This window comes from Hemitrygon akajei, chromosome 30 (assembly GCF_048418815.1).
Source record: "Hemitrygon akajei chromosome 30, sHemAka1.3, whole genome shotgun sequence".
Lineage (NCBI taxonomy): Eukaryota > Metazoa > Chordata > Chondrichthyes > Myliobatiformes > Dasyatidae > Hemitrygon > Hemitrygon akajei.
The window spans coordinates 9,743,981-9,767,346 of NC_133153.1; the positions used below are offsets into that span (position 1 = coordinate 9,743,981).

At 45.1% G+C, this 23,366-nt stretch overlaps 1 protein-coding gene across 3 annotated transcripts in view; it reads right to left on the bottom strand.

Annotated features, from left to right (window-relative positions):
- The window catches only part of adamts17 (ADAM metallopeptidase with thrombospondin type 1 motif, 17), a 429,617-nt gene that overhangs the window by 74,320 nt on the left and 331,931 nt on the right, over positions 1-23,366 (bottom strand). For all 3 annotated transcript variants that reach the window (XM_073032969.1, XM_073032968.1, XM_073032970.1), the window contains one exon: positions 9,553-9,633. In XM_073032969.1, the coding sequence (XP_072889070.1) occupies positions 9,553-9,633 (81 nt within the window). The remainder of the gene's footprint in view (positions 1-9,552; positions 9,634-23,366) is intronic.

Consider the following 23,366-nt stretch of genomic DNA (forward strand, 5'->3'; position numbering starts at 1 on the left):
CACCACAGTCTCAGGCAGTGCATTCCACACACCAACCACTCTCTGAGTAAAAAACCTTCCTCTAATATCCCCCTTGAACTTCCCACCCCTTACCTTAAAGCCATGTCCTCTTGTATTGAGCAGTGGTGCCCTGGGGAAGAGGCAATGGCTGTCGACTCTATCTATTCCTCTTAATATCTTGTACACCTCTATCATGTCTCCTCTCATCCTCCTTCTCTCCAAAGAGTAAGGCCCTAGCTCCCTTAATCTCTAATCATAATACATACTCTCTAAACCAGGCAGCATCCTGGTAAATCTCCTCTGTACCCTTTCCATTGCTTCCACATCCTTCCTATAGCGAGGTGACCAGAACTGGACACAGTACTCCAACTGTGGCCTAACCAGAGTTTAATAGAGCTGACATGAGGAAATCTGCAGATGCTGGAAATTCAAACAACAACACACACAAAATGCTGGTAGAACACAGCAGGCCAGGCAGCATCTATAGGGAGAAGCGCTGTCGACGTTTCGGGCCAAGACCCTTCGTCAGGACTAACCGTAAGAAATTTGAAAGTAGTGGGGGGAAATGCGAAATGATAGGAGAAGACCAGAGGGGGTGGGAAGAAGCTAAGAGCTGGAAAGGTGATTGGCGAAAGTGATACAGAGCTGGAGAAGGGAAAGGATCATGGGACGGGAGGCCTCAGGAGAAAGAAAGAAGGAGGGAGGAGCACCAGAGGGAGATGGAGAACAGGCAAACAACTAAATATGTCAGGGATGGGGTAAGAAGGGGAGGAGGGGCATTAACGGAAGTTAGAGAAGTCAATGTTCATGCCATCAGGTTGGAGGCTACCCAGCCGGTATATAAGGTGTTGTTCCTCCAACCTGAGTTTGGATTCATTTTGACAATAGAGGAGGCCATGGATAGACATATCAGAATGGGAATGGGATGTGGAATTAAAATGTGTGGCCACTGGGAGATCCTGCTTTTTCTGGCGGACCGAGTGTAGGTGTTCCGCGAAACTGTCTCCCAGTCTGCGTCGGGTCTCACCAATATATAAAAGGCCACACCGGGAGCACCGGACGCAGTATACCACACCAGCCGACTCACAGGTGAAGTGTCGCCTCACCTGGAAGGACTGTCTGGGGCCCTGAATGGTGGTGAGGGAGGAAGTGTAAGGGCAGGTGTAGCACTTGTTCCGTTTACAAGGATAAGTGCCAGGAGGGAGATCGGTGGGAAGGGATGGGGGGGACGAGTGGACAAGGGAGTCGCGTAGGGAGCGATCCCTGCGAAAAGCAGAAAGGGGGGGGAGGGAAAAATGTGTTTGGTAGTGGGATCCCGTTGGAGGTGGCGGAAGTTACGGAGAATTATATGTTGGACCTGGAGGCTGGTGGGGTGGTAGGTAAGGACAAGGGGAACCCTATCCCGAGTGAGGTGGCAGGTGGATGGGGTGAGGGCAGATGTGTGGGAAATGGGAGAGATGAGTTTGAGAGCAGAGTTGATGGTGGACGAAGGGAAGTCCCTTTGTTTAAAAAAGGAAGACATCTCCTTCGTCCTGGAAAGAAAAGCCTCATCCTGAGAGCAGATGCGGCGGAGATGGAGGAATTGTGAGAAGGGGATAGCCTTTTTGCAAGAGACAGGGTGGGAAGAGGAATAGTCCAGGTAGCTATGAGAGTCTGTAGGTTTATAGTAGATATCAGTAGATAGGCTGTCTCCAGAGATGGAGACAGAAAGATCAAGAAAGGGGAGGGAGGTGTTGGAAATGGACCAGGTAAATTTGAGGGCAGGGTGAAAGTTGGAGGCAAAGTTAATGAAGTCGACGAGCTCAGCATGCGTGCAAGAGGCAGTGCCAATGCAGTCGTCGATGTAGCGAAGGAAAAGAGGGGGATGAATACCAGTATAGCCTTGGAACATGGACTGTTCCACAAAGCCAACAAAAAGGCAGGCATAACTGGAACCCATACGGGTGCCCATGGCTACACCCTTGGTTTGGAGGAAGTGGGATGAGCCAAAGGAGAAATTATTGAGAGTAAGAACTAATTCCGCTAGACGGGGGAGAGTGGTGGTAGAGGGGATTTGGTTAGGTCTGGAATCCAAAAAAAAACGAAGAGCTTCGAGACCATCTCGGTGGGGGATGGAGGTATATAGGGACTGGACGTCAATGGTGAAAATAAGACGGAGGGGGCCAGGGAACTTAAAATCATTGAAAAAATTTGAAGCATGAGAAGTGTCACGAACATAGGTGGGAAGAGATTGAACAAGGGGGGATAAGACAGTGTCAAGGTATGCAGGTATGCAGCAAGCTGAGACAATAGGTCTACCTGGACAGGCAGGTTTGTGGATCTTGGGTAGGAGGTAGAAACAGGAAGTGCGGGGTGTGGGAACTATGAGGTTGGTGGCAGTGGATGGGAGATCCCCAGAGCTGATGAGGTTGGTGATGGTGAGACAATGGCCTGCTGCTCCTTAGTGGGATCATGATCAAGGGGTAAATAAGAGGAGGTATCAGAGAGTTGTCACTGTGCCTCGGCCAGGTAGAGGTCAGTACGCCAGACAACAACAGCTCCCCCCTTATCAGCAGGTTTTATAGTGAGGTTGGGATTGGTGCGGAGGGAGCGGAGAGCAGAGCGTTCGGAAGGAGTGAGGTTGGAATTGGAACAGGGTGTGGTGAAGTCAAGATGGTTGATGTCCCATCGGCAATTAGCAATAAAGAGATCCAGAGCAGGTAGAAGACCAGAGTGGGATGTCCATGAAGAAGAGGAGGGTTGAAGACGGGAGAAGGAGTCATCGGTGGGTGTAGGAGAGTCCTTGTCAAAGAAGTAAGCTCAGAGACAGAGCCGGCAGAAGAAGAGTTCAGCGTCATGGCGTACGCAGAACTCACTGAGGTGTAGGCAAAGGGGAACAAAGGTGAGGCCCTTAATGAGGACAGAGCGCTCTGCCTCAGAGAGTTGAAGATCGGAGGGAATGGTAAAGACCCGGCACGGATGAGAGATGGGATCGGGGGGTGGGGGGGAGGCTGGTAGTGTCAGTGGAGAGGGAAAGGTTGGGGTGAGAGGAAGATGGAGCCTCTGAGGGCCAAGGAGCTGACGATGAGATCTGAGGGAGAGGGGATTGCAGAGTGGTGGTGGGGGAAGGGGAGACGGGAGTCACAATCGCAGTATGCGAAGACCCGGCCTGGAGTTCAAGGCTGGAGTTGCAGTCGGTGGTTGCGCAATCGCTTTGAATCTGTCCATGGCCGTTGGAACCCACGTTGATGGTGCTGGAGCCCAGAATTTCAAAATGTCCTGGGTCGCTGGGGCAGCCGAGATCAACGGCCGGGGCGAATCCATGGCCGTTGGAACCTGCGTTGATGGTGCTTTTAAACAAAGGGGCTTCCCTTCGTCCACCATCAACTGCTCTCAAACTCATCTCTCCCATTTCCCACACATATGCCCTCACCCCATCCACCCGCCACCCCACTCGGGATAGGGTTCCCCTTGTCCTTACCTACCAACCCACCAGCCTCCAGGTCCAACATATAATTCTCTGTAACTTCCGCCACCTCCAACGGGATCCCACTACCAAACACATTTTTCCCTCCCCTCCTCTTTCTGCTTTTCGCAGGGATCGCTCCCTACGCAACTCCTTTGTCCACTCGTCCCCCCCATCCCTTCCCACCGATCTCCCTCCTGGCACTTATCCTTGTAAACGGAACAAGTGCTACACCTGCCCTTACACTTCCTCCCTCACCACCATTCAGGGCCCCAGACAGTCCTTCCAGGTGAGGCGACACTTCACCTGTGAGTCGGCTGGTGTGGTATACTGCGTCTGGTGCTCCGGGTGTGGCCTTTTATATATTGGTGAGACCCGACGCAGACTGGGAGACAGTTTCGCGGAACACCTACACTCGGTCCGCCAGAAAAAGCAGGATCTCCCAGTGGCCACACATTTTAATTCCACGTCCCATTCCCATTCTGATATGTCTATCCATGGCCTCCTCTATTGTCAAAATGAATCCAAACTCAGGTTGGAGGAACAACACCTTATATACCGGCTGGGTAGCCTCCAACCTGATGGCATGAATATTGACTTCTCTAACTTCTGTTAATGCCCCTCCTCCCCTTCTTACCCCATCCCTGACATATTTAGTTGTTTGCCTGTTCTCCATCTCCCTCTGGTGCTCCCCTCACCACTTTCTTTCTCCTGAGGCCTCCCGTCCCATGACCCTTTCCCTTCTCCAGCTCTGTGTCACTTTCGCCAATCACCTTTCCAGTCTTAGCTTCATCCCACCCCCTCCGGTCTTCTCCTATCATTTCGCATTTCCCCCTCCCCCCACTACTTTCAAATCTCTTACTATCTTTCCTTTTGGTTAGTCCTGACGAAGGGTCTCAGCCCGAAACGTCGACAGCGCTTCTCCCTATAGATGCTGCCTAACCTGCTGTGTTCTACCAGCATTTTGTGTGTGTTGTTGTTTAATAGAGCTGCATCATTACCTCACGACTCTTAAGCTCTATCCCTTGACTTATGAAAGCTAACACCCCATAAGCTTTCTTAACTACCCTATCTACTTGTGAGGCAACTTTCTGAGATCTGTGGACATGTACCCCCAGATCCCTCTGCTCCTCCACACTACCAAATATCCTGCCATTTACTTTGTACTCTGCCTTGGAGTTTGTCCTTCCAAAGTGTACCACCTCACATTTCTCCGGGTTGAACTCCATCTACCACTTCTCAGCCCACTTCTATCCATGTCTCTCTGCAATTTTCGACAATCCTCTACACTATCCACAACACCACCAATCTTTGTGGCATCTGCAAACTTGCCAACCCACCCGTCTACCCCTATATCCAGGTTGTTAATAAAAATTACGAAAAGTAGGGGTCCCAGAGCAGATCCTTGTGGGACACCACTAGTCACAACCCTCCAATCCGAATGTACTCCCTCCACCACAACCCTCTGCTTTCTTCAGGCAAACCAATTCTGAATCCACCTGGCCAAACTTCCCTGAATCCCATGTCTTCTGACTTTCTGAATAAGCCTACCGTGTGGAACCTTACTAAAATCCATGTAGATCACATCCACTGCACTACACTCATCTATATGCCTGGTCACCTCCTCAAAGAACTCTATTAGGCTTGTTAGACACAATCTGACCTTCACAAAGACATGCTGACTGTCCCTGATCAGACCATGATTCTCTAAATGCCCATCTTTAAGATCCTATCTCTAAGAATCTTTTCCAACAGCTTTCCCACCACTAATGTAAAGCTCACTGGTCTATAATTACCCAGACTATCCCTACTACCTTTTTTGAACAAGGGGACTATATTCTCTTCCCTCCAATCCTCTGGTACCATTCTCATGGACAACGAGGACATAAAGATCCTAGCCAGAAGCTCACAATCTCTTCCCTCGCCTCGTGGAGCAGCCTGGGGAATATTCCATCAGGCCTCGAGGACTTATCCATCTTTTAACAACACCAACACCTCCTCTACCTTAATATCAACTTGCTCCAGAACTTCAACCTGACTCATATCGTCCTCACCGTCATCAAGTTTGCTTTCATTGGTGAATACCAAAGAGAAGTATTCATTGAGGACCTCACTCACTTCCACACCCTCCAGGCACATCTTCCCACCTTTAGCTCTAATCAGACCCACCTTCCCTCCTGTCATCCTTTTGTTCTTCCAATAATTGAAGAATGCCTTGGGGTTTTCCTTTACCCTACTTGCCAATGCCTTCTCATGCCCCCTTCTTGCTCTCCTCAGCCCCTTTTTAAGCTCCTTTCTTGCTACCCTATATTCCTCAATAGCCTCATCTGATCCTTGCTTCCTAAACCTCATGCATGCTGCCTTCTTCCACCTGACTAGATTTTCCACCTCATTTGTCACCCATGGTTCCTTCACCCTACCATTCTTAATCTTCCTCACCGAGACAAATTTATCCCTAACATCCTGCACGAGATCCCTAAACATCAACCACATGTCCTGCAGAAACATCATCCCAATTCACACCCGCAAGTTCTAGCCTTATAGCCTCATAATTTGCCCTTCCCCAATTAAAAATTTTCCTGTCCTCTCTGATTCTATCCTTTTCCATGATAATGCTAAAGGCCAGGGAGCAGTGGTCACTGTCCCCTAGATGGTCACCCACTGAGAGATCTGTGACCTGACCCAGTTTGTTACCTAATACTAAATCTAGTATGGCATTCCCCCTAGTTGGCTTGTCAACATACTGTGACAGGAATTCATCCTGGACATCCATCCTGGAGATGTTGCCAATCTGAACTGTCTGGGGTCTGCTAGTGAGGAAATCGAGGATCCAGATGCACAAGGTCGAAGCCAAGGTCTTGGAGTTTAGTGATTAGTTTCAAAGTGAAGATAGTGCTGAATGCTGAGTTGTAGTCAATGAAGAGCAACTTGATATATGCATCTTCAATGTCCAGGTGTTTTGGGGCTGAGTGAAGAGCCAATGAAATGGCATCTGCTGTTGTCCTGTTGTGAGGGTAAGCAAATTGGAACAGATCCAAGTCACTTCTCAGGCCAGTGGTAATTTGTTTCATGACCACCCTCTCAAAGTACTTCATCACAGTGGATGTAAGTACTATTGGATGAAAGTCATTGAGGCACATTACCATATTCTTCTTGGGCAGCTGTATGACTGAAGCCTGCTTGAAGCAGGTGAGTACCTCAGACTACTGAAGTGAAAGGTTAACGATGTTGGTAAATATTCCAGCCTGTTGATTAGCACAGGTCTTCAGTAGATGGCCAGGTATATAGTCTGGGCCAGATGCTTTCGATGGATTCAGCCTCCTGATGGATGTTTTCAGCTTGGCGTCAGAGACTGAAATCAGAGGGTTGTTGGGCACTGTGGGAATTCAAAAAGATGCCTCCATGTTCTGTCAGTCAAAGTGAGCATAAAAGGCATTGAACTCATCTAGAAGCGAATCTGGGACCAGAGTCAACCCAGTTGACTGTCTATGCTGAGGTTGTGTCCCACACAATTTTTTTCCCAGTGCTCTTTGTCCAATGACTTTCTTATAGTCTTCCACTCCTCCATGAAGTCACCTCATTGGTACTTAGCTAAGCTATTCACTGTGCCGCCATATCCTCCTACTAACCACATTCTGGGGAAAAGCACCTGGTGAACTCCTGATTGGATTTATTTCTCTGTTTTCCGACTGGTGCATAACTAGGAATATCTTAATTAACCTTTCTATTCCATCTGGGTAACCTCCAATCTGGTGGCATGAATATTGTTTTCTCCTTCCTGTAAAACAAACGTTTCCCTCCCCTGACTCTTTTCCTCTATTTACCTCTTCCCACCTGCCTATCACTTCCCCTGGATTCTCTCTTCCTTCCCATTCTCCTATGGTCCACTCTTCCCTCCTGTCAGATTCCTTCTTCTCCAGTCCTCAACATTACTCACCCATCTGGCTTCACCTATCACCTTCTAGCTATCCTCCATCCCCAACCCCCGCCTTTTCATTCTGGCATCTTCCCCCTTCCTTTTCAGTCCTCAGCCTGATACGTCGACTGTTTTTTCATTTCTGTACATTCCTACATGACCTGCTGAGTTCCTCCAGCATTTTAAGTGTGTTGATTTAATCTTATGATTTGTTTTAGTTTTATTATTATCCCTCAGTCTTTTTATTCTTAAGAGACCTTTAAATGTTCAAAGTGCTCAGCTTCAGTATCGATATTCTATGTATTTCCTATTATAAGGGGACCTGGATCGTGCACAGAACTCTGTGCAGTCTAATCAGACAAAGTTATAGGCAAACAAAAACTAATCATTATTTAAATAATGAGCCTTTCAACTGTTTACAACCAATGAAATGTGCAAGGAACTAGTTCTGTGTTCTGTTGCCTAATGGGCAGGGAAGCAACCTTGCTGATGGGCACTACCACTTCTTTCTCATGGTATAATTGAATACAAAAACACTGTGCCCCATTAACAGCTCCTGTAATCAACAAGATCCGGGTTCAAGTCCTATCCCAAGATTTGAGCATTGAAAAATAATCAAGGTCAATTCTCCAGGACCAGTATCACTAAGGCTCATTATTACATTGCAACTTGTGGGAGCTTGCTGAACGCACATTAATTTTTCTGGTAGCCAGCACTTCAAAAGCCCTTCCTTGGCTGTGAAACACATAGAATATTACAGTGCCCGTGAACAGGGTTCAATTCCTGCTGCTGTCTGTAAGGAGTTTGTACGTTCACCCCGTGACCATGTGGGTTCTGTCCAGGTGCTCCAGTTTCCTCCCACATTCCAAAGATGTACAGTATGGGTCAGTTGCTTAATTGGTTGGTCACAGGGCGGTGCGGGCTCATTGGCCTGTTACACTGATGTATCTCTCAATAAAATAAAACTAATAAATAAAAATTGAATCTTTTGAGTGGATGTTTCCACTCAGCCTGGCTCATTGCATAAACGTGCTCATTCTCTCAACACAGCAACCAACTAGAGGAACGTCAGTGGGATTACCCGCCTTGAGCAGAAATGACTGAACTAATTCCCTGTATTGTTGTCACATGCTGAAAATGTAAAGGCATTAACATTTTAACTGGCATGTTTACAGAGGGCAGAATTACAAATTCACAAGCAGGGTCTTGCGGTAACACGATAGTTAGCGCGATGCTATTACAGCTCGGGTCGTCGGGGTTTGGAGTTCAAAGTTCAGTTCTGACGTCATCTGCAAGGACTGTCTACGTCCACCCTGTGTGTAATGCTTGGGTTTTCCCCGGGTGATCCATTTTCCTCCCACAGTCCAAAGGCATGCTGATTGATCGTCGTAAATTATCCCGTGATTAGGTTAGGGTTAAAATCGGGGTTGATATTGGGTTGCAGGGATGGCAGGGCTCGAAGGGCTGCATCAGTAAATAAATAAATAAACAATCCAGGGCTAGTAGCAGGAGGGCAGATTACCACCAGAATACACTGTCATTAAATTCCCATTTCTGTTTGCAGACTACTGGATTTAACTTTGTCACTGAGCAAAGGGAAGATGAGTTACTGTTGCTGGCATTGTACAGTCCTTTTAATCTAGGGAAATAATGATGCAACCAACAGTTTGGGGCAGATTTTGCTGAGTCTTTCCATGGGAATAATGATTCAGCTGGGTACAAAATAGAGAATAAATGAGGGCAACAAAGATCCCAGCAGGTGAAAAAGCCAGCCCAACTCACCGCCACCTAATATAACTGCTAAGACAACTGCAGTGCTTCAAAGAGCACTATATGAGGTTATTCTTACCCTTGGCCATTAAGCTCTATAATGCGTCAACCTATAGCCGAGGGAATGATGACACTCTCCTGTTAGACTGTTTAAGGTAACTTATTTTTAATTCTTTCTTACTTCTCTTCTAATATTTGTTTATTTGTATACCTGTGCGCTTGTAATTCTACTGTGACACTGTAATTTCCTTTGGGATCAACAAAGTATCTATCCATCTATAAATAAACATTTTTTAGCAGATGCTTTCCTTCTGTGAATTCCACTCTGTTAGGCCTTTACACTGAAAGATCCTAAGAGTGAAATCTGTTGAATTTCATTGGCAAACAACACTCAGAAGGGCAGAGTAGGATTGTTCATTACCTAGGAAACTGTGTGCTGGTTTCTCCTCCACCACCCTTATCCTCCTGGCACCAGCAGGGATCACAGCAGCTTCAACGTAACCTGTGGCAACAAAGGTGAAATCAGTCAGCAGGTACAACTGTCAGCGGCTTTTTCTCCAAGATCTCCAAAGAGGAAGAGTAATCACAAGATACAGGGTTTGGACTTTGACCAAGTTGAAATAAACAATTGGGAATCATTCTGAGAACTTCCTGGAAGGTAAGAATTAAGCCATTCACCAACTAGGACTCTGAGCACCAAACAATCTGCCAGAGAGACTCAGCGGGTCGAGCAGCATCTGTTAGGTTTGAGGGAGGAGGAATTATCGATGTTTTAAATTGAAACTCTGCATCAGGAAGTTGGGCACAGCTAGCATCTCCTTCAGATACTCAGCCACTTTTGGGTTCTCAGGAAGAAATCAGGCTGTTGGATGAATTCACTGGGTCAGGCAACATCTGGGTAGGGAAATGGATAATTGAGACCCTTCAGCTGGACCATTCATTTGGTTTCCCATGCTGCCATGTATATACTTGGTCTCAGCTTGCAAAGAGGTAGAATTACAGAGGGCACCGTTGTGTTTACCAGGGCCTCATCTATTCCTCAGTTCTTCAGTAATTTGTTGACAGAGTGTGGGTTATACTTGGCAAGTCTAGTGCTTGTTGTCCATGGTACAGCCGGAACAGAGTTGTTTTTAATGTAAACCACTGCAGTCTGAGGGGATCATCAGGGTTATTGTAAGGAAGGAAATGTTATTCTTGGTTAATGGAATGTGGAGATGATGAGAATTTTGATACAGTACATTTTAAGTCCCTGCTGTGCTTTACTTTTTGTAAAGGACATTAGGTCTTTTACTTGGCATTTGATACAATGTGATTCTAATGTCACATGAAGGAGGACTAATGAGATTGTTCTACCAGGAGGCAGCACAAACTCAACTGGCCATGGGCTGCCTCTGTACAGTAATGGTTGTAGAATTCTTATCAATATTATTAACATAAGAAATAAGTTCCCTTGGAATTCATTCCAGTGCCCATCTAAATTAGGATATCTTACAGTCAAGAGCTTTTGGTAAGAATGTCTAACACATTGTGAACCAAAGGTGACTAAAATGGAGGTAAATTCCTCTCCCATTGATGGGGGAAATCTAGTGTCAGTGCCACACTTTACAAATAGGCTGTGAGCTGGACGGGTAATCCTGAGGTGCATGATTATGTTATCAACATTGCAGATCATCAGACAGATAACCTGATGGCTCAGTTGTGATAGGGTCTGACCTTAAGTTGCACTGCTACTGTAAATATCAGAGGAAAAACTCAAAATACGTTCCACCAAAGTACTTTGCTGTGCTAATGTTTGGGCAACTCATGGTCTTTTAGCAGGTAAGCAGAATGGAGATAGTCCAAGCAAAAATGACTCAAATTGTTAAATTGCTGCAGTGTGAAGAGGATAAATAGATAGATACCAGGTGTTACAGTCAAGGGTTAACGTATAGAACACAAATGTGCTATTAGAGTAAGACAATAGTATGTTGTATCATACTATTGGTAATTGTATGGCACATCAGTTAGTGTATATGTATGTTATGGCATATTCATGGTGCTTAGTCAGTTTTTAGAAGCACTTCAAAGAAGCCCGCATTCAATTTCAAAGAGCTCTGAGAAGTTTGAGTTTCTCTTTGAGTCGTTATTTGGTGCTGCTGCATGTGCAGATCTTTAAACCAACAGTGAAGCCAAGGCCCTATATTCCCTATAAAAGGCAATGTTATCACAGCAAAGAGGAAGCTGGTTTTTCAGTCAAAATTGCCATCTTGTTCTGCTTCTAAGGTCACAGCCGTTACAGAAGCTAATCTTCTAAGACTTTCTAAGACATCACAGGCACTTCATCAATACTTGACATGGTCATTGTCCTATGAAAACGGATCTTCAGGCCAGCTCCTTGTTCCAGAGCAGCTGTAATGCTGACGAATGGGAATTGGATTTCACTCTCATCTCTGTGGATGATGTGTTTCACTGCTGCCCAAAATGGTCCCCACAAAAAATGGTAAGAATACCCCAGAAAACCTTTGAGGAATTGTTGGGATTGCCCCATATTTTCTTCATTCCAAAGCTCTACCCCTATAACCTCACTTGTAGAGTCTCTGAGACATCTTGTTTCAATACTGCATTCTGTGCCTCTTGCCACATTGAGCTCACTCTAAGTCACTTAGAATTGCCGTAGCAATGAACTTCACAGCAGATAGGTGGTGGGGGAAGTTCACTGTAAGTAGCAGCAAACCCTGTGAAATGTGGTAAGTTTGTGACCAAACTGAATGAACTGTGAAGTACACTGTCAGCAAGTACATCTCTAAAAATATAAGATATCAACAAATAGCACGACGTGGCCCTGTCTGAGCTCTTGAGTTGGTGGGTTTTTCCAGTTGATGATGGTAAACAACAGTATATATTCAATGGTATTCTGAGAAACACCCTTGGGCCTATAAAAGCAAACAGCAACAAAAGTACCCATTTAGTATTATACGGATGTCAGGGAGGAAATGGTGCTATTGTGTTAAAACTTGTGCAAAATGACTGATGTTTGATCTTTGAGCATTAGAAAAACTGTTGCTCTAAGTTCCAATTTCTTGATGCACCTGAAAGTCCCTGAATATGATCCTCACTTAGTAGAATAAATCACATCTAGCCATGAGCATTCCCTGGATCTTCAGGGAAGAGACAAAAGGTGAGACGTGGGACGTTTGGGACACAGTGGGAGACAAGCCAGGGCCGAGAATATCTCGGAGCTGCTTGGGGGGATGAGTGCTGAGATTTAGTCTCAATGCAGTTGCGTGGGAAAGCAATGATTCATGTTATCCTTAAATAGAAAAGGCTGTAGGATGTTCTCGCATATTTTAAGCAGACACTTCCTCCCAGGTGAGTGAAGGAGAAACCCCAGCAAGACTTCTCAGCTGTAAACTTATTCAGTGGGTGGTTGGTTAAGTAGTTCTCTCATTTCCCGTAAAGAAGGACACAGAGGAAGAACATTCCCAAGTGTTTTCTGTCAATCATCTGGAGGCCCAAGTGATACACATCATCAACATGGGCATGGGCGTTGGGGACTGACTTTATAGCTTTCCCCAGTTGCATGGGCCTTGACAGGGCCCCAAACTGTGGAGCTGTCTGGAGTTCACTGGGCCCTCTGATTGGCAGTGAGAGCTCCCACTGTCTCATCAGACTAGTTGTGAGTTCTAGGACACCCAACCAATGGTCCAATCCACAGTTCCCAGCTAGTCTTTAATCCCTATGACTTTCCACATATCCCACCTCCTCACCTCACCTCACCTTATCAGGACAACCATCCTCTTGCACTTATATCAAATGCAGCTATTCAGTTCACTGTATTGCTCCTCAGACTTCCCCTCCCCTTGGGTAAAAATGTTTCTCTTTAGGAATTCTGCACTGAATCAAACAACAGTGTTACAACTCCACCCTCTACCTCCTTTGGCGCTGTTCTGTAAGTAGCCACTGGGCTGTTAAATGAGCTGAAGTACCTTGTAAATTCAGGTAACTCACTTCTGTTTGCATCAGAACCAGCCAGTTCTGCTATAAGGACAATGTATGAGCTCAGTCATCTTACCCCCACAGACACAGTCTGATTTGATGGGCATTTCCAACATTCTGGCTTTGATTTCAGATATCAACAGCAATTCTTGACCTTCACATTTCATGTTTCCCTTTGTTTGTTTTCTCTCTTTAACTGTCCTCAATAATTTATTAACCAAAGGGCTCTGTACACACTGGGATCTCTTGGTCAACTTGTCTGCTTTGACTTCACCATCAGACCTGATCCTCCCTGCATCTTCAAACTAAATTATTAACTTATTATTAATGTATTAACCAAAGGGCTCTGTACATACTGGGATCATTTGGTCAACTTGGCCACTTTGTCCTCTCCATCAGACCTGACTCTCCCTGTATCTTCAAACTATTTTCTCACTTGTTTCAGCCTCATTTTCTTCAGCCTAGATCTACAATTCTTCTTTTTCCAAGGTTGATGCTTATAAGTGGTTCCTGCAGTAGAATGCTTGCTCCTGTGTCCCTAATGAGAGATAGTCAAAATTAAATTGCAAAAGCACTTCCATTTCTCTTGAGAGATCGCAGGTAGAATGGAGAATGAATCCACACTCAACTTCCTTCCTGCTGCCAAATTAGAGGCAGCCCCCCAGTTGACCCCACCCTCTGAGCTTCCCTAATTGATCTCCTATTGGTGGGGTTTTAGAGAGTGGGGCATCTTATAATTGCAGCAAGCCATTCTGTGGGAAATTTTGCCCACTGAGCCCTTTCTGAAGTGTGCAGGTCTGGTCACCACATTGTAAGGAGATATAGACCAGTATAGATGCTGGAAATATGAATCAACACACAAAGAAACTGAAGAAACTCAGCAGGTCAGGCAGCATCTAGGGAGGGAAATGGACAATTGACATTTCAGGTCAAGACCCTTTATCAGACCTGGGAAAAAAAGAGGGGAGCTCTTTGAGAAGAATGAGATTGTGCTGGGGAAGAGTGAGATTCACCAGGATATTGACTAGAATGGAGCACATTAGATTTTAGATAGACTTGGCTTGTTTTCCCTTGAGTGAAGGAAGGAGGCTGAGGGGTAACCTTTATGCAGAGTCTTAGCAGATAATCAAAATTGTTTCTCCCATGGAAGGGGTATCAAAAACAAGACATAGGTTTTATTTCAGAAGAAGCAGTTTGCCAGGGGATCTGATAAGTAGGGATGGGCTGAATTGAACAGTACTGAAGTATATCTTGTGATTTTGTGTTTTTATATTCTGTATTTTTGCTCATTTTTTGCTGCCATTTGTGCAATTTTTTTTCTCTTGGGCGTAGGGAGTTTAAGAGGCTTGGGCAGTTGGTTCCATGGTTCTTTGTTTTGTCACTGTCTGTGGTGAAGATGAATCTTAGAGTTGTATCCTTCATACAGACATTGATAATAAATGTACAAAGTACAAACCCCATTTCCAGAAAAGTTGGGATATTTTCCAAAATGCAATAAAAACAAAAATCTGTGATATGTTAATTCACGTGAACCTTTATTTAACTGACAAAAGTACAAAGAAAAGATTTTCAATAGTTTTACTGACCAACTTAATTGTATTTTGTAAATATACACAAATTTAGAATTTGTTGGCTGCAACACACTCAACAAAAGTTGGGACAGAGTTAAAATAAGATTGAAAAGTGCACAGAATATTCAAGTAACACTGGTTTGGAAGACTCCACATTAAGCAGGTTAGTTGGTAGCAGGTGAGGTATCATGACTGGGTATAAAAGTAGCGTCCATCAAAGGCTCAGTCTTTGCAAGCAAGGATGGGTCGTGGCTCACCCCTTTGTGACAAAATTCGTGAGAGAATTGTTAGTCAGTTCAAAAGGAACATTTCCCAACGCAAGATTGCAGAGAATTTAGGTCTTTCAACATCTACAGTACATAATATTGTGAAAAGATTCAGAGAATTCAGAGACATCTCAGTGTGTAAAGGGCAAGGTCGGAAACCACTGTTGAATACGCGTGATCTTCGAGCCCTCAGGCGGCACTGCCTAAGAAACCGTCATGCTACTGTGACAATTATAGCCACCTGGGCTCAGGAGTACTTCGGAAAACCATTGTCACTTAACACAGTCCGTCGCTGCATCCAGAAATGCAACTTGAAACTGTATTACGCAAGGAGGAAGCCATACATCAACTCTATGCAGAAACGCCGGCGAGTTCTCTGGGCCCGAGCTCATCTCAGATGGACCAAAAGACTGTGGAACCATGTGCTGTGGTCAGATGAGTCCACATTTCAGCTAGTTTTCTGAAAAAACGGGCATCGAGTTCTCTGTGCCAAAGATGAAAACGACCATCCTGATTGCTATCAGCGAAAGGTGCAAAAGCCAGCATCTGTGATGGTATGGGGGTGCATCAGTGCCCACGGCATGGGTGAGTTGCATGTATGTGAAGGTACCATTGACTCTGAGGCATATATTAGGATTTTAGAGAGACTCATGTTGCCATCAAGGCGACGTCTCTTCCTGGGACGTCCATGCTTATTTCATCAGGACAATGCCAGACCACATTCTGCATGGGCTACAATAACGTGGCTTTGTAGACACAGAGTGCGTGTGCTTGACTGGCCTGCTGCCATTCCAGATCTATCTCCTATTGAAAATATATGGCGCATCATGAAGAGGAGAATCAGACAACGGAGACCACGGACTGTTGAGCAGCTAAAGTATTATATCAAGCAAGAATGGACAAAATTTCCAATTGCAAATCTACTACAATTAGTATTCTCAGTTCCAAAACGATTAAAAAGTGATATTAAAAGGAAAGATGATGTAACACAATGGTAAACATGCCTCTGTCCCAACTTTTGCTGAGTGTGTTGCAGCCATCAAATTCTAAATTTGTGTATATTTACAAAATACAATTAAGTTGGTCAGTAAAACTATTGAAAATCTTTTCTTTGTACTTTTGTCAGTTAAATAAAGGTTCATGTGAATTAACATATCACAGAATTTTGTTTTTATTGCATTTTGAAAAATATCCCAACTTTTCTGGAAATGAGGTTTGTACTTTGAAGTTGCCTGGGGTTTGTAGGGCTTTGAGGAATGACGCAGATCTTCAGCTGAGCTCCAATCATTTATTAGTGTTTTCAGTATTTTCTGATTTTAACTCAGATTTCCAACAACTGCGATTAATTAATGTCCACCAATTGTTCTTCAGATGTGTCTCACTGACAGGCATTACAGATTTGGAGTCAGAAGGTTGGGCGCCAGTTCCCTCTCTGGGAAATAAGCACAATATCCAAGCTGGGAGAACACTACGCTATGGGGGATGCCATCACTCGATGATATCCTGGACTGGGGCCTTACTGTCTCTCAAGTTACTGGCTATTCACCCCAATGCTGTGTGCAAGAACTTACTGTACATAAATTAACTAACCCTGTTTTTGGGAATTACACTAATACACTTCAAATGTAGTATCACAAACACAAGAAAGTCTGCAGATACTGGAAATCGAAAGCAACACACACAAAATGCTGGAGGAACTCAGCAGGTCAGGCAGTGTCTCTGGAAAAAAGTAAACAGTTGATGTTCCGGGTCAGGACCCTTCATCAAGGACTGGAAAGGAAGGCGAGAAGGTGGGGGAGAAAGGAGGAAGAAGTACAAGGTGACAGATGAAACTGGAGGAAGGGGAACAGGTGAAGTAAAGAGCTGAGAAGTTGATTGTTGAAAGAGAGAAAGGGCTGGAGAAAGAGGAATCTGATAGGAGAACATAGAAGACCATGGAAGAAAGGGAAGGGAGAGGAGCACCACAGGCAGGTGAGGGGCAGGTAAGATGAGAAAGGGAAACAGGAATGGGGAATGGTGAAGGTGGAGGGCAATTACCAAAAGTTCGTGAAATTGATGATCATGCCATCAAGTTGGAAGCTACCCAGACAGAATATAAAGTGTTGCTTCTCATCATAGTCACACTCAGGTTGGAGGAGCATGTCAGAATGGGAATGGGAATGGGAAGCAGAACTGAAATGGGTGGCCACTGGGTGATCCCAGTTTTTGCGGTGGACAGAGTGAAAGTGTTTGGCGAAGCAGTCTCCTAATCTACACAGGTTCTCACCAATACACATAAGACCACACTGAGATCCATGGAGCTGGTCAGCCTGGGAAGGCAGTCTATCTAAGAGAGGGAAAGCTCTGATTTCAAACCTCCGCTGTCTTGCGGCCATACCCACTTATGGGAAAGGCTTCGGGAATAAACCCTGAGGACAAATCCAGAGCTGGAGTCCATAAGGCAGTCCGACATTGCCTTCAACCTCGTTCTGGCAACTCCTGATACGACACTGGTGCCAAGTTGTATCGGCCCTTGTCCTTCCCTTGGACAACATCAGTGTCGTGGAGAGGGGAGACTTGCTGCATGGGCAACTGCTGGTCTTCCATACAACCCTGCCCAGGCCTGCACCCCAGAAACCAGACACTGGTCCATGGTCTCGCAAGACTAATGGATGCCACCACTGGAGGTGGCCTTCTGCAATTTGGTGAGACCCGATGTAGATGGGAAACCATTTTGCCGAGCACCTTCACTCCATCCGCCATAAAAAGCAGGATATCCCAATGGCCACCCATTTCAATTCTATTTCCCATTTCCATTCTGAGAATTGCCCTCCCCCTCCTCTCCTTCATCATTCCCCCTTCCTGTTTCTCTCTCTCACCTTATCTCCTTACCTGCCCATCACCTCTGTCTCCCTTCCATTTCTACAATGGCCCTCTGTCCTCTCCTTCCAGATTTCCCCTTCTCCAGACCTTTATCTCTTTCTCCAATCAATTTTCCAGCTCTTTACTTCACCCTCTCTCCCTCTCTTGGGTTTACTTACCACCTGCCACCTTGCATTTCTTCCTGTCCTCCCCCTAAATTCTTCCTCTGACTTCTCCCTTCCTGTCCAGTCCCGAGGAAGGGTCTTGGCCCAAAAGGTCGACTGTTACTGTGTTCCATAGATTCTACCTGGCCTGCTGAGCTCCTCCATCATTTTGTGTGTGACACTTCAAATATATTTCATTTGGGTATGAATGCTTGTGGGGAAATGCTCAGCAAGGCAGGCAGCATTTATAGAGAGGAGGATGCTTCTGGTCAAGATCCTATGTCAGAACAGAATGTGACAGATAACCAGTATAAAAAGGTGAAGGGAGGGGTGAGGCAGGAGCTGGCAAGCGCTAGGCAGCTCCAGGTGAGGAGGGCATTGTTGGGCAGGTAGAGCTAAGTGGGGTAGAGATAGTAACAGAGCATGGGAGGTGATTAGTGCAGGCCACAAAGGGATAAGAAAGGAGGATGGTGTGTGGACCAGAGGGGGAAGGGGTGCCAGGCCAAAGGAGAATAGCAGGCAAGGAGAGAGGAATGAATAGGACTCTGAGTGGTTTGCGTGTGAGCGATAGGCAGATAGAACTATGTGGGGGAGGAAAGGGTAAGAAAATGGGAAACGGGGGCTGGGAGATAGGGTGGGTTTAGATAGAAAAGGGTGCATGTGAGGACCTGGGTGAATCAGGAGAGAAGAAAAAGAGGGGTTGGATGATGGAATACACAAGCTAAGTATCTGCCCACTCTGATAAATATTGTCACCCTGTCTTTCTGTGCCTGAAATCCATATAATTACAACTGAAATTTTTCCACATACGCACCAAACTGATGAAAAATCAAGACCGCGTGTGCGATTTCCAAATATAGATGCAATATTTACTCCTGGGCTCACACAGGGTCAGGCATCAGGATCAATGACCCTTTGTAGATGATGATGAAAATTCAACACAACATTGTGAAGATGAAGAGCTGTTGTAAATCATTCATGTGGTCTCCTACCTTCTCGATGGAACACTGCTTGGTGATTCTCATGAAAATCTAGACGCACGTGGCTGAGTGATGTCAATAAAATATTTCATCAAAAAAGCAAGTCACCTTTAGAAAATGGGACTTAAGGTGAATTTTAAGTTATAATTGGTTTAGTGTTGGTATTTGCAGAAAGGTTTGCTGTATGTCGGGGGTTCTTTCGCAGCAAACTCATCTGTCAGAAACTTCCCAGCTCGTTCTGAACAAAGTAGGTGAAATTGTGTGGGGTTTGTTGGGGGTGTGGGAAGGTGTGTGGTTTCAAGCCAAAATCTTCAATTGTTTATTAGTGAAATGGATGATTTGAGAACCAGCCCAATGTTGAATTTGCTGGTGACAGAGATGGTCAGCATTGGTGGCAGCTTTGTATTTCAAGAAATATTACAAAGACAAAAAACATAGCAAATGGATTTGAACATAAGCTAGCTTGAAATCATCCATTTCAATGCAAAATGGGCAGAAAAACAATAAATGTTCTAAATGGTGAAAAGCTAGAGACAATGGTGATCCAAAGCCTCTACTTGGATGTGGTTTGTATCTTGATGGTCAGCTCTGTGCTGAGCACTGGGAAACGGTGTGTCTCAGGAACCCACCTCTCTGCTACATTGCTATGGGCTAGAAAGAGGAGAGGTTAAAACTGCAGATGACACATCCCCTTTAGAACAAGCTCAGTGGAGGAATGAATAGCTGTGTATTTCTGATGAATGACTGGATATTGGAATATTCTGGGTAGGTCTCTTCCCTCAGAGGTATAGGTCCCAGGCACTTCATTATTTAGAGCTCCACAGAACCAAGGAGCATTTTGTGCAAGCTAATGGTTGACTTTTTGCATTTCAACATCTCCATCCATTTCTACATTGATGAGACAAAGCTAGTGAGATTTGTAGCAGGAAACAGGATGGAAACAAGCTTCATGAGTATCAGGCAGGTGCGATATATTGTGAAAAGCTATGGGAGAGAGTCATACAGTTATCCAGCATGAAAACAGGTCCTTGGCCCAACTGGTCCATGCCATAAGAAAGAGTGGGAAACCCTGCTCTACAGACTTGTGCATGAAAATTTCAGGAGATCAGCAGTTTCTGAGATCCTCAAACCTTCCCATCTGGCACCAACAATCATTCCATGGTCAAAGTCACTTAGATCACATTTCTTCCCCATTCTATTATTTGATCTGAACATCAAATGAACCTCTTGATCATGTCTGCATGGTTTTATGAATTGAGTTGCTGCCACATGATTGGCTGATTAATTGCATTAACGAGGTGTAGAGCTGTACTTAATAAAGTGGCTGCTGAGTGTAGTTTTCGCATTTCTCTTTAATCTTCCACTACGTTTGCTCCTTTGTATCTCTGCTATTCATCAGTGACCATCCACAGTATAATATTCTTCCTACTGTTTTTTTAGCTTAACCATACTTGCTTCATCCTCTGTTTCTAGTGCTTAATGCTCATTTTAAACAACACTACCTTCCCTCTTTTGCTTCCATCCCCATCCTTCCTGGATAGCAAGGTCCTGCCAACTTTGAGCAAACTTTCTGTCATGATCATCTATGCCTGTAGTTGACTAGCCTTATTGTGTTTAAAATCATGAGGGGCACTCACTTGCCTTCCCAGGAAAAGGAAATCAAAAACTAGAGGGCACAGGGTTAAGGTGAGACGGGAGAGATTTAATAGGAACTTGAGGGCCAACATTTTTACACAAAGGGTGGGATGTATGTGGAATAAGCTGTCAGAGGAAGTGCTTGAGGCAGGTACACTAAGAAATTTTAAAAGACAGTTGGACAGGTGGATCTTTTGAAAAGGTTTAGAAGGTTATGGGCCAAACAGTGACAAATGAGACGAGCTTGAATAGTGGGCATGGATGAGTTGGGCTGAAGGGCCAGTTTCTGCACTACATGACTCTATGAACTCAGCAGGCTGGGCAACATCCGTTGAAATGAGCAGTCAACGTTTCGGGTCGAGACCCTTCATCAGGACTAAAGAAGGAGTGGGCAGGGGCCCTATAAAGAAGATGGGGGGAGGGTGGAAAACCAATCAGAGGAAAGATCAAGGGGTGGGGGAGGGGAAGCAGGGAGGGGATAGGCAGGAGAGGTGAAGAAGGAATCTAAGGGTAGTACTATGGGTAGTAGAAGAAGGCAGAGTCATGAGAGGTGATAGTGATAGGCAGCAAGAAGAGGAGACAGAGTGAAGGTGGGATGGGGAAGGGGGAGGGAGGGAATTACTGGAAGTTGGAGAATTCGATGTTCATACCAAGGGGCTGGAGACTACCCAGACGGTATATGAGATTTTTTATATAGTGCTTTCCCCTTAGATTCCTTCTTCACCTCTCCTGCCTATCCCCTCCCCCACCTCTTGATCTTCCCTCTGATTGGTTTTCCACCCTCCCCCCACCTTCTTTATAGAGCCACTGCCCCCTCCTTCTTTAGTCCTGATGAAGGGTCTCGACCCGAAACGTTGACTGCTTCTTTCAAGGGATGCTGCCCGACCTGCTGAGTTCATCCAGCTTTTTTGTACGTCTTGATTTGACCACAGCATCTGCAGTGAACTTTGTGTTCATGACTCTATGACTTTACGCATTCTCATAAATGCATAATAAATCAGATTTAGTAGTTATATCATTCCATTTTCACTGCCCCCAGTAAAATCCTTCTACTGTGCAAATTATCTTCCTTGTTTCTTTTTTGCTTTCTTGCTTTTATTTTATCTTATCATTTCTCTTTACTCTATTTGCTGGTGCACTCTTCAGTCTGTACACTTTGCCTCGTTAAGACACATTACTTATCGTTGGAGTGTACAGGGTGTCCAGGCAAGGGTGAGCACCTCTTGTGGAGTCTATTCTGTGACAGTTCACTCACCTTTGGTCCCCACCGAACACTCAGCTCTCACTTGTGGCTCCAAGTAGCTGTCTACACGTGACAGTGGCCATACCCCGGTACATCACTTTGAGAGGCGAGCTAAACCAGATGAGAATGGCGGGCAGGCTCATACCCCAGTGGGTTAGGAACATGCCTGTCCCAGCATGTGAAGTTAGCTCCAGTGGACGGGACAGGTGAGATCTAGTGAGGTACAATGGCCAGGAAGGTGGTACTTTAACACTCCATGGAGAGTGGAGGGCATGACAAGGCACAGAAGATGTCATGGTCTTCCACTGCAACTGAGGAAGACTCCAGTTTGTGACTACTAACTTGGACCTCTGAGGTCAAGAGAGTGGACCTGCCCCAGTGCGATGGCTTTTCCATTTTAAAAACTCTTCCGCACAGGTTTCCTGTAATCATTGGACACAACGGACAACCAACACTTAGCATTACCCCTATCCTTGCCACTTTTCCCTCACCCAACCCTACCTCCTGGTCTTACCACACCTTGTTTCTCTTCTCATTTTATCCTCACTTTCCATTTGATGACCACAGGGTTAATGTAGAGCACAGAGTTTCATGGGACTGTTAATGGAGAACTAGAAACTAGCTGAGCAGTGGAACACAAACCGGGATCTGATTAAGAAGCAAGACTGCTGCCAGTAATCATTAAATGTACTCAAGGCTGCAACAGACACATTTTTGGATGAGGGTAAAGTCTCGGATGATGGGGAACAGGCTGAAAAATGGAGCTAAAGCCAAGACTGAATCAGACATTATTTGATTGAATGGTGGATCAGGTTGTGGGACCATGTAGCTAATTCCTTATGCCAAGAATGATATTATACAATTAATAGAATCAACCTTTTTCATAGTTTCTTAGCAAAATAATAAACAACTTTGAAAAAATCTAATTGATGTCCACTTTATCTCCTTTGACCAGCTGTAAACTCTGTCCTTCTGTAAGATAATGAAAGCACTTCACAACTGCAATGATAGAAAGATTGCCCCTTTGCCCTTTCTTGCCACTCAGCGCGTATGAATCAGCAGACCACACACTACTCTTCCAACAACATTCTCTGTGATCCGACTCACTGATCTGTCTTCACCCACTTCCAAATGTGTGTATCTGTCATGGCTACAGGATTACCTACAAAGACCTCACTTCCAGTTCGCCACCCTCTCTTGCCCTCCATAAATGAGCTCATAGCATCACATCCTCTTGTTCAGAAGGTAAGAAAGAGAAGCATGAGGCTATCTGACCCTTTGAGCCTGTTCAGGAATCAGTAAATCATGGCTTACCTGATCCTTAGTCTCAACTGCATTTTTCTGCCTGACCTCCACAACCAAAGATCTGTCTCTATTTTAATCACCATCAGACCATAAACATAGAAACAAAATTAGGCCATCCAGCCCATGGAATCTACTCTTTCATCATCTTGACGATTTATTATTCCTCCCAACCCCATTCTCCTGCCTTCTCCCAGTAACTTTTGACATCCTGACTAATCAAGAACCTATCAACATCCACTTAAAGATACTCAATAA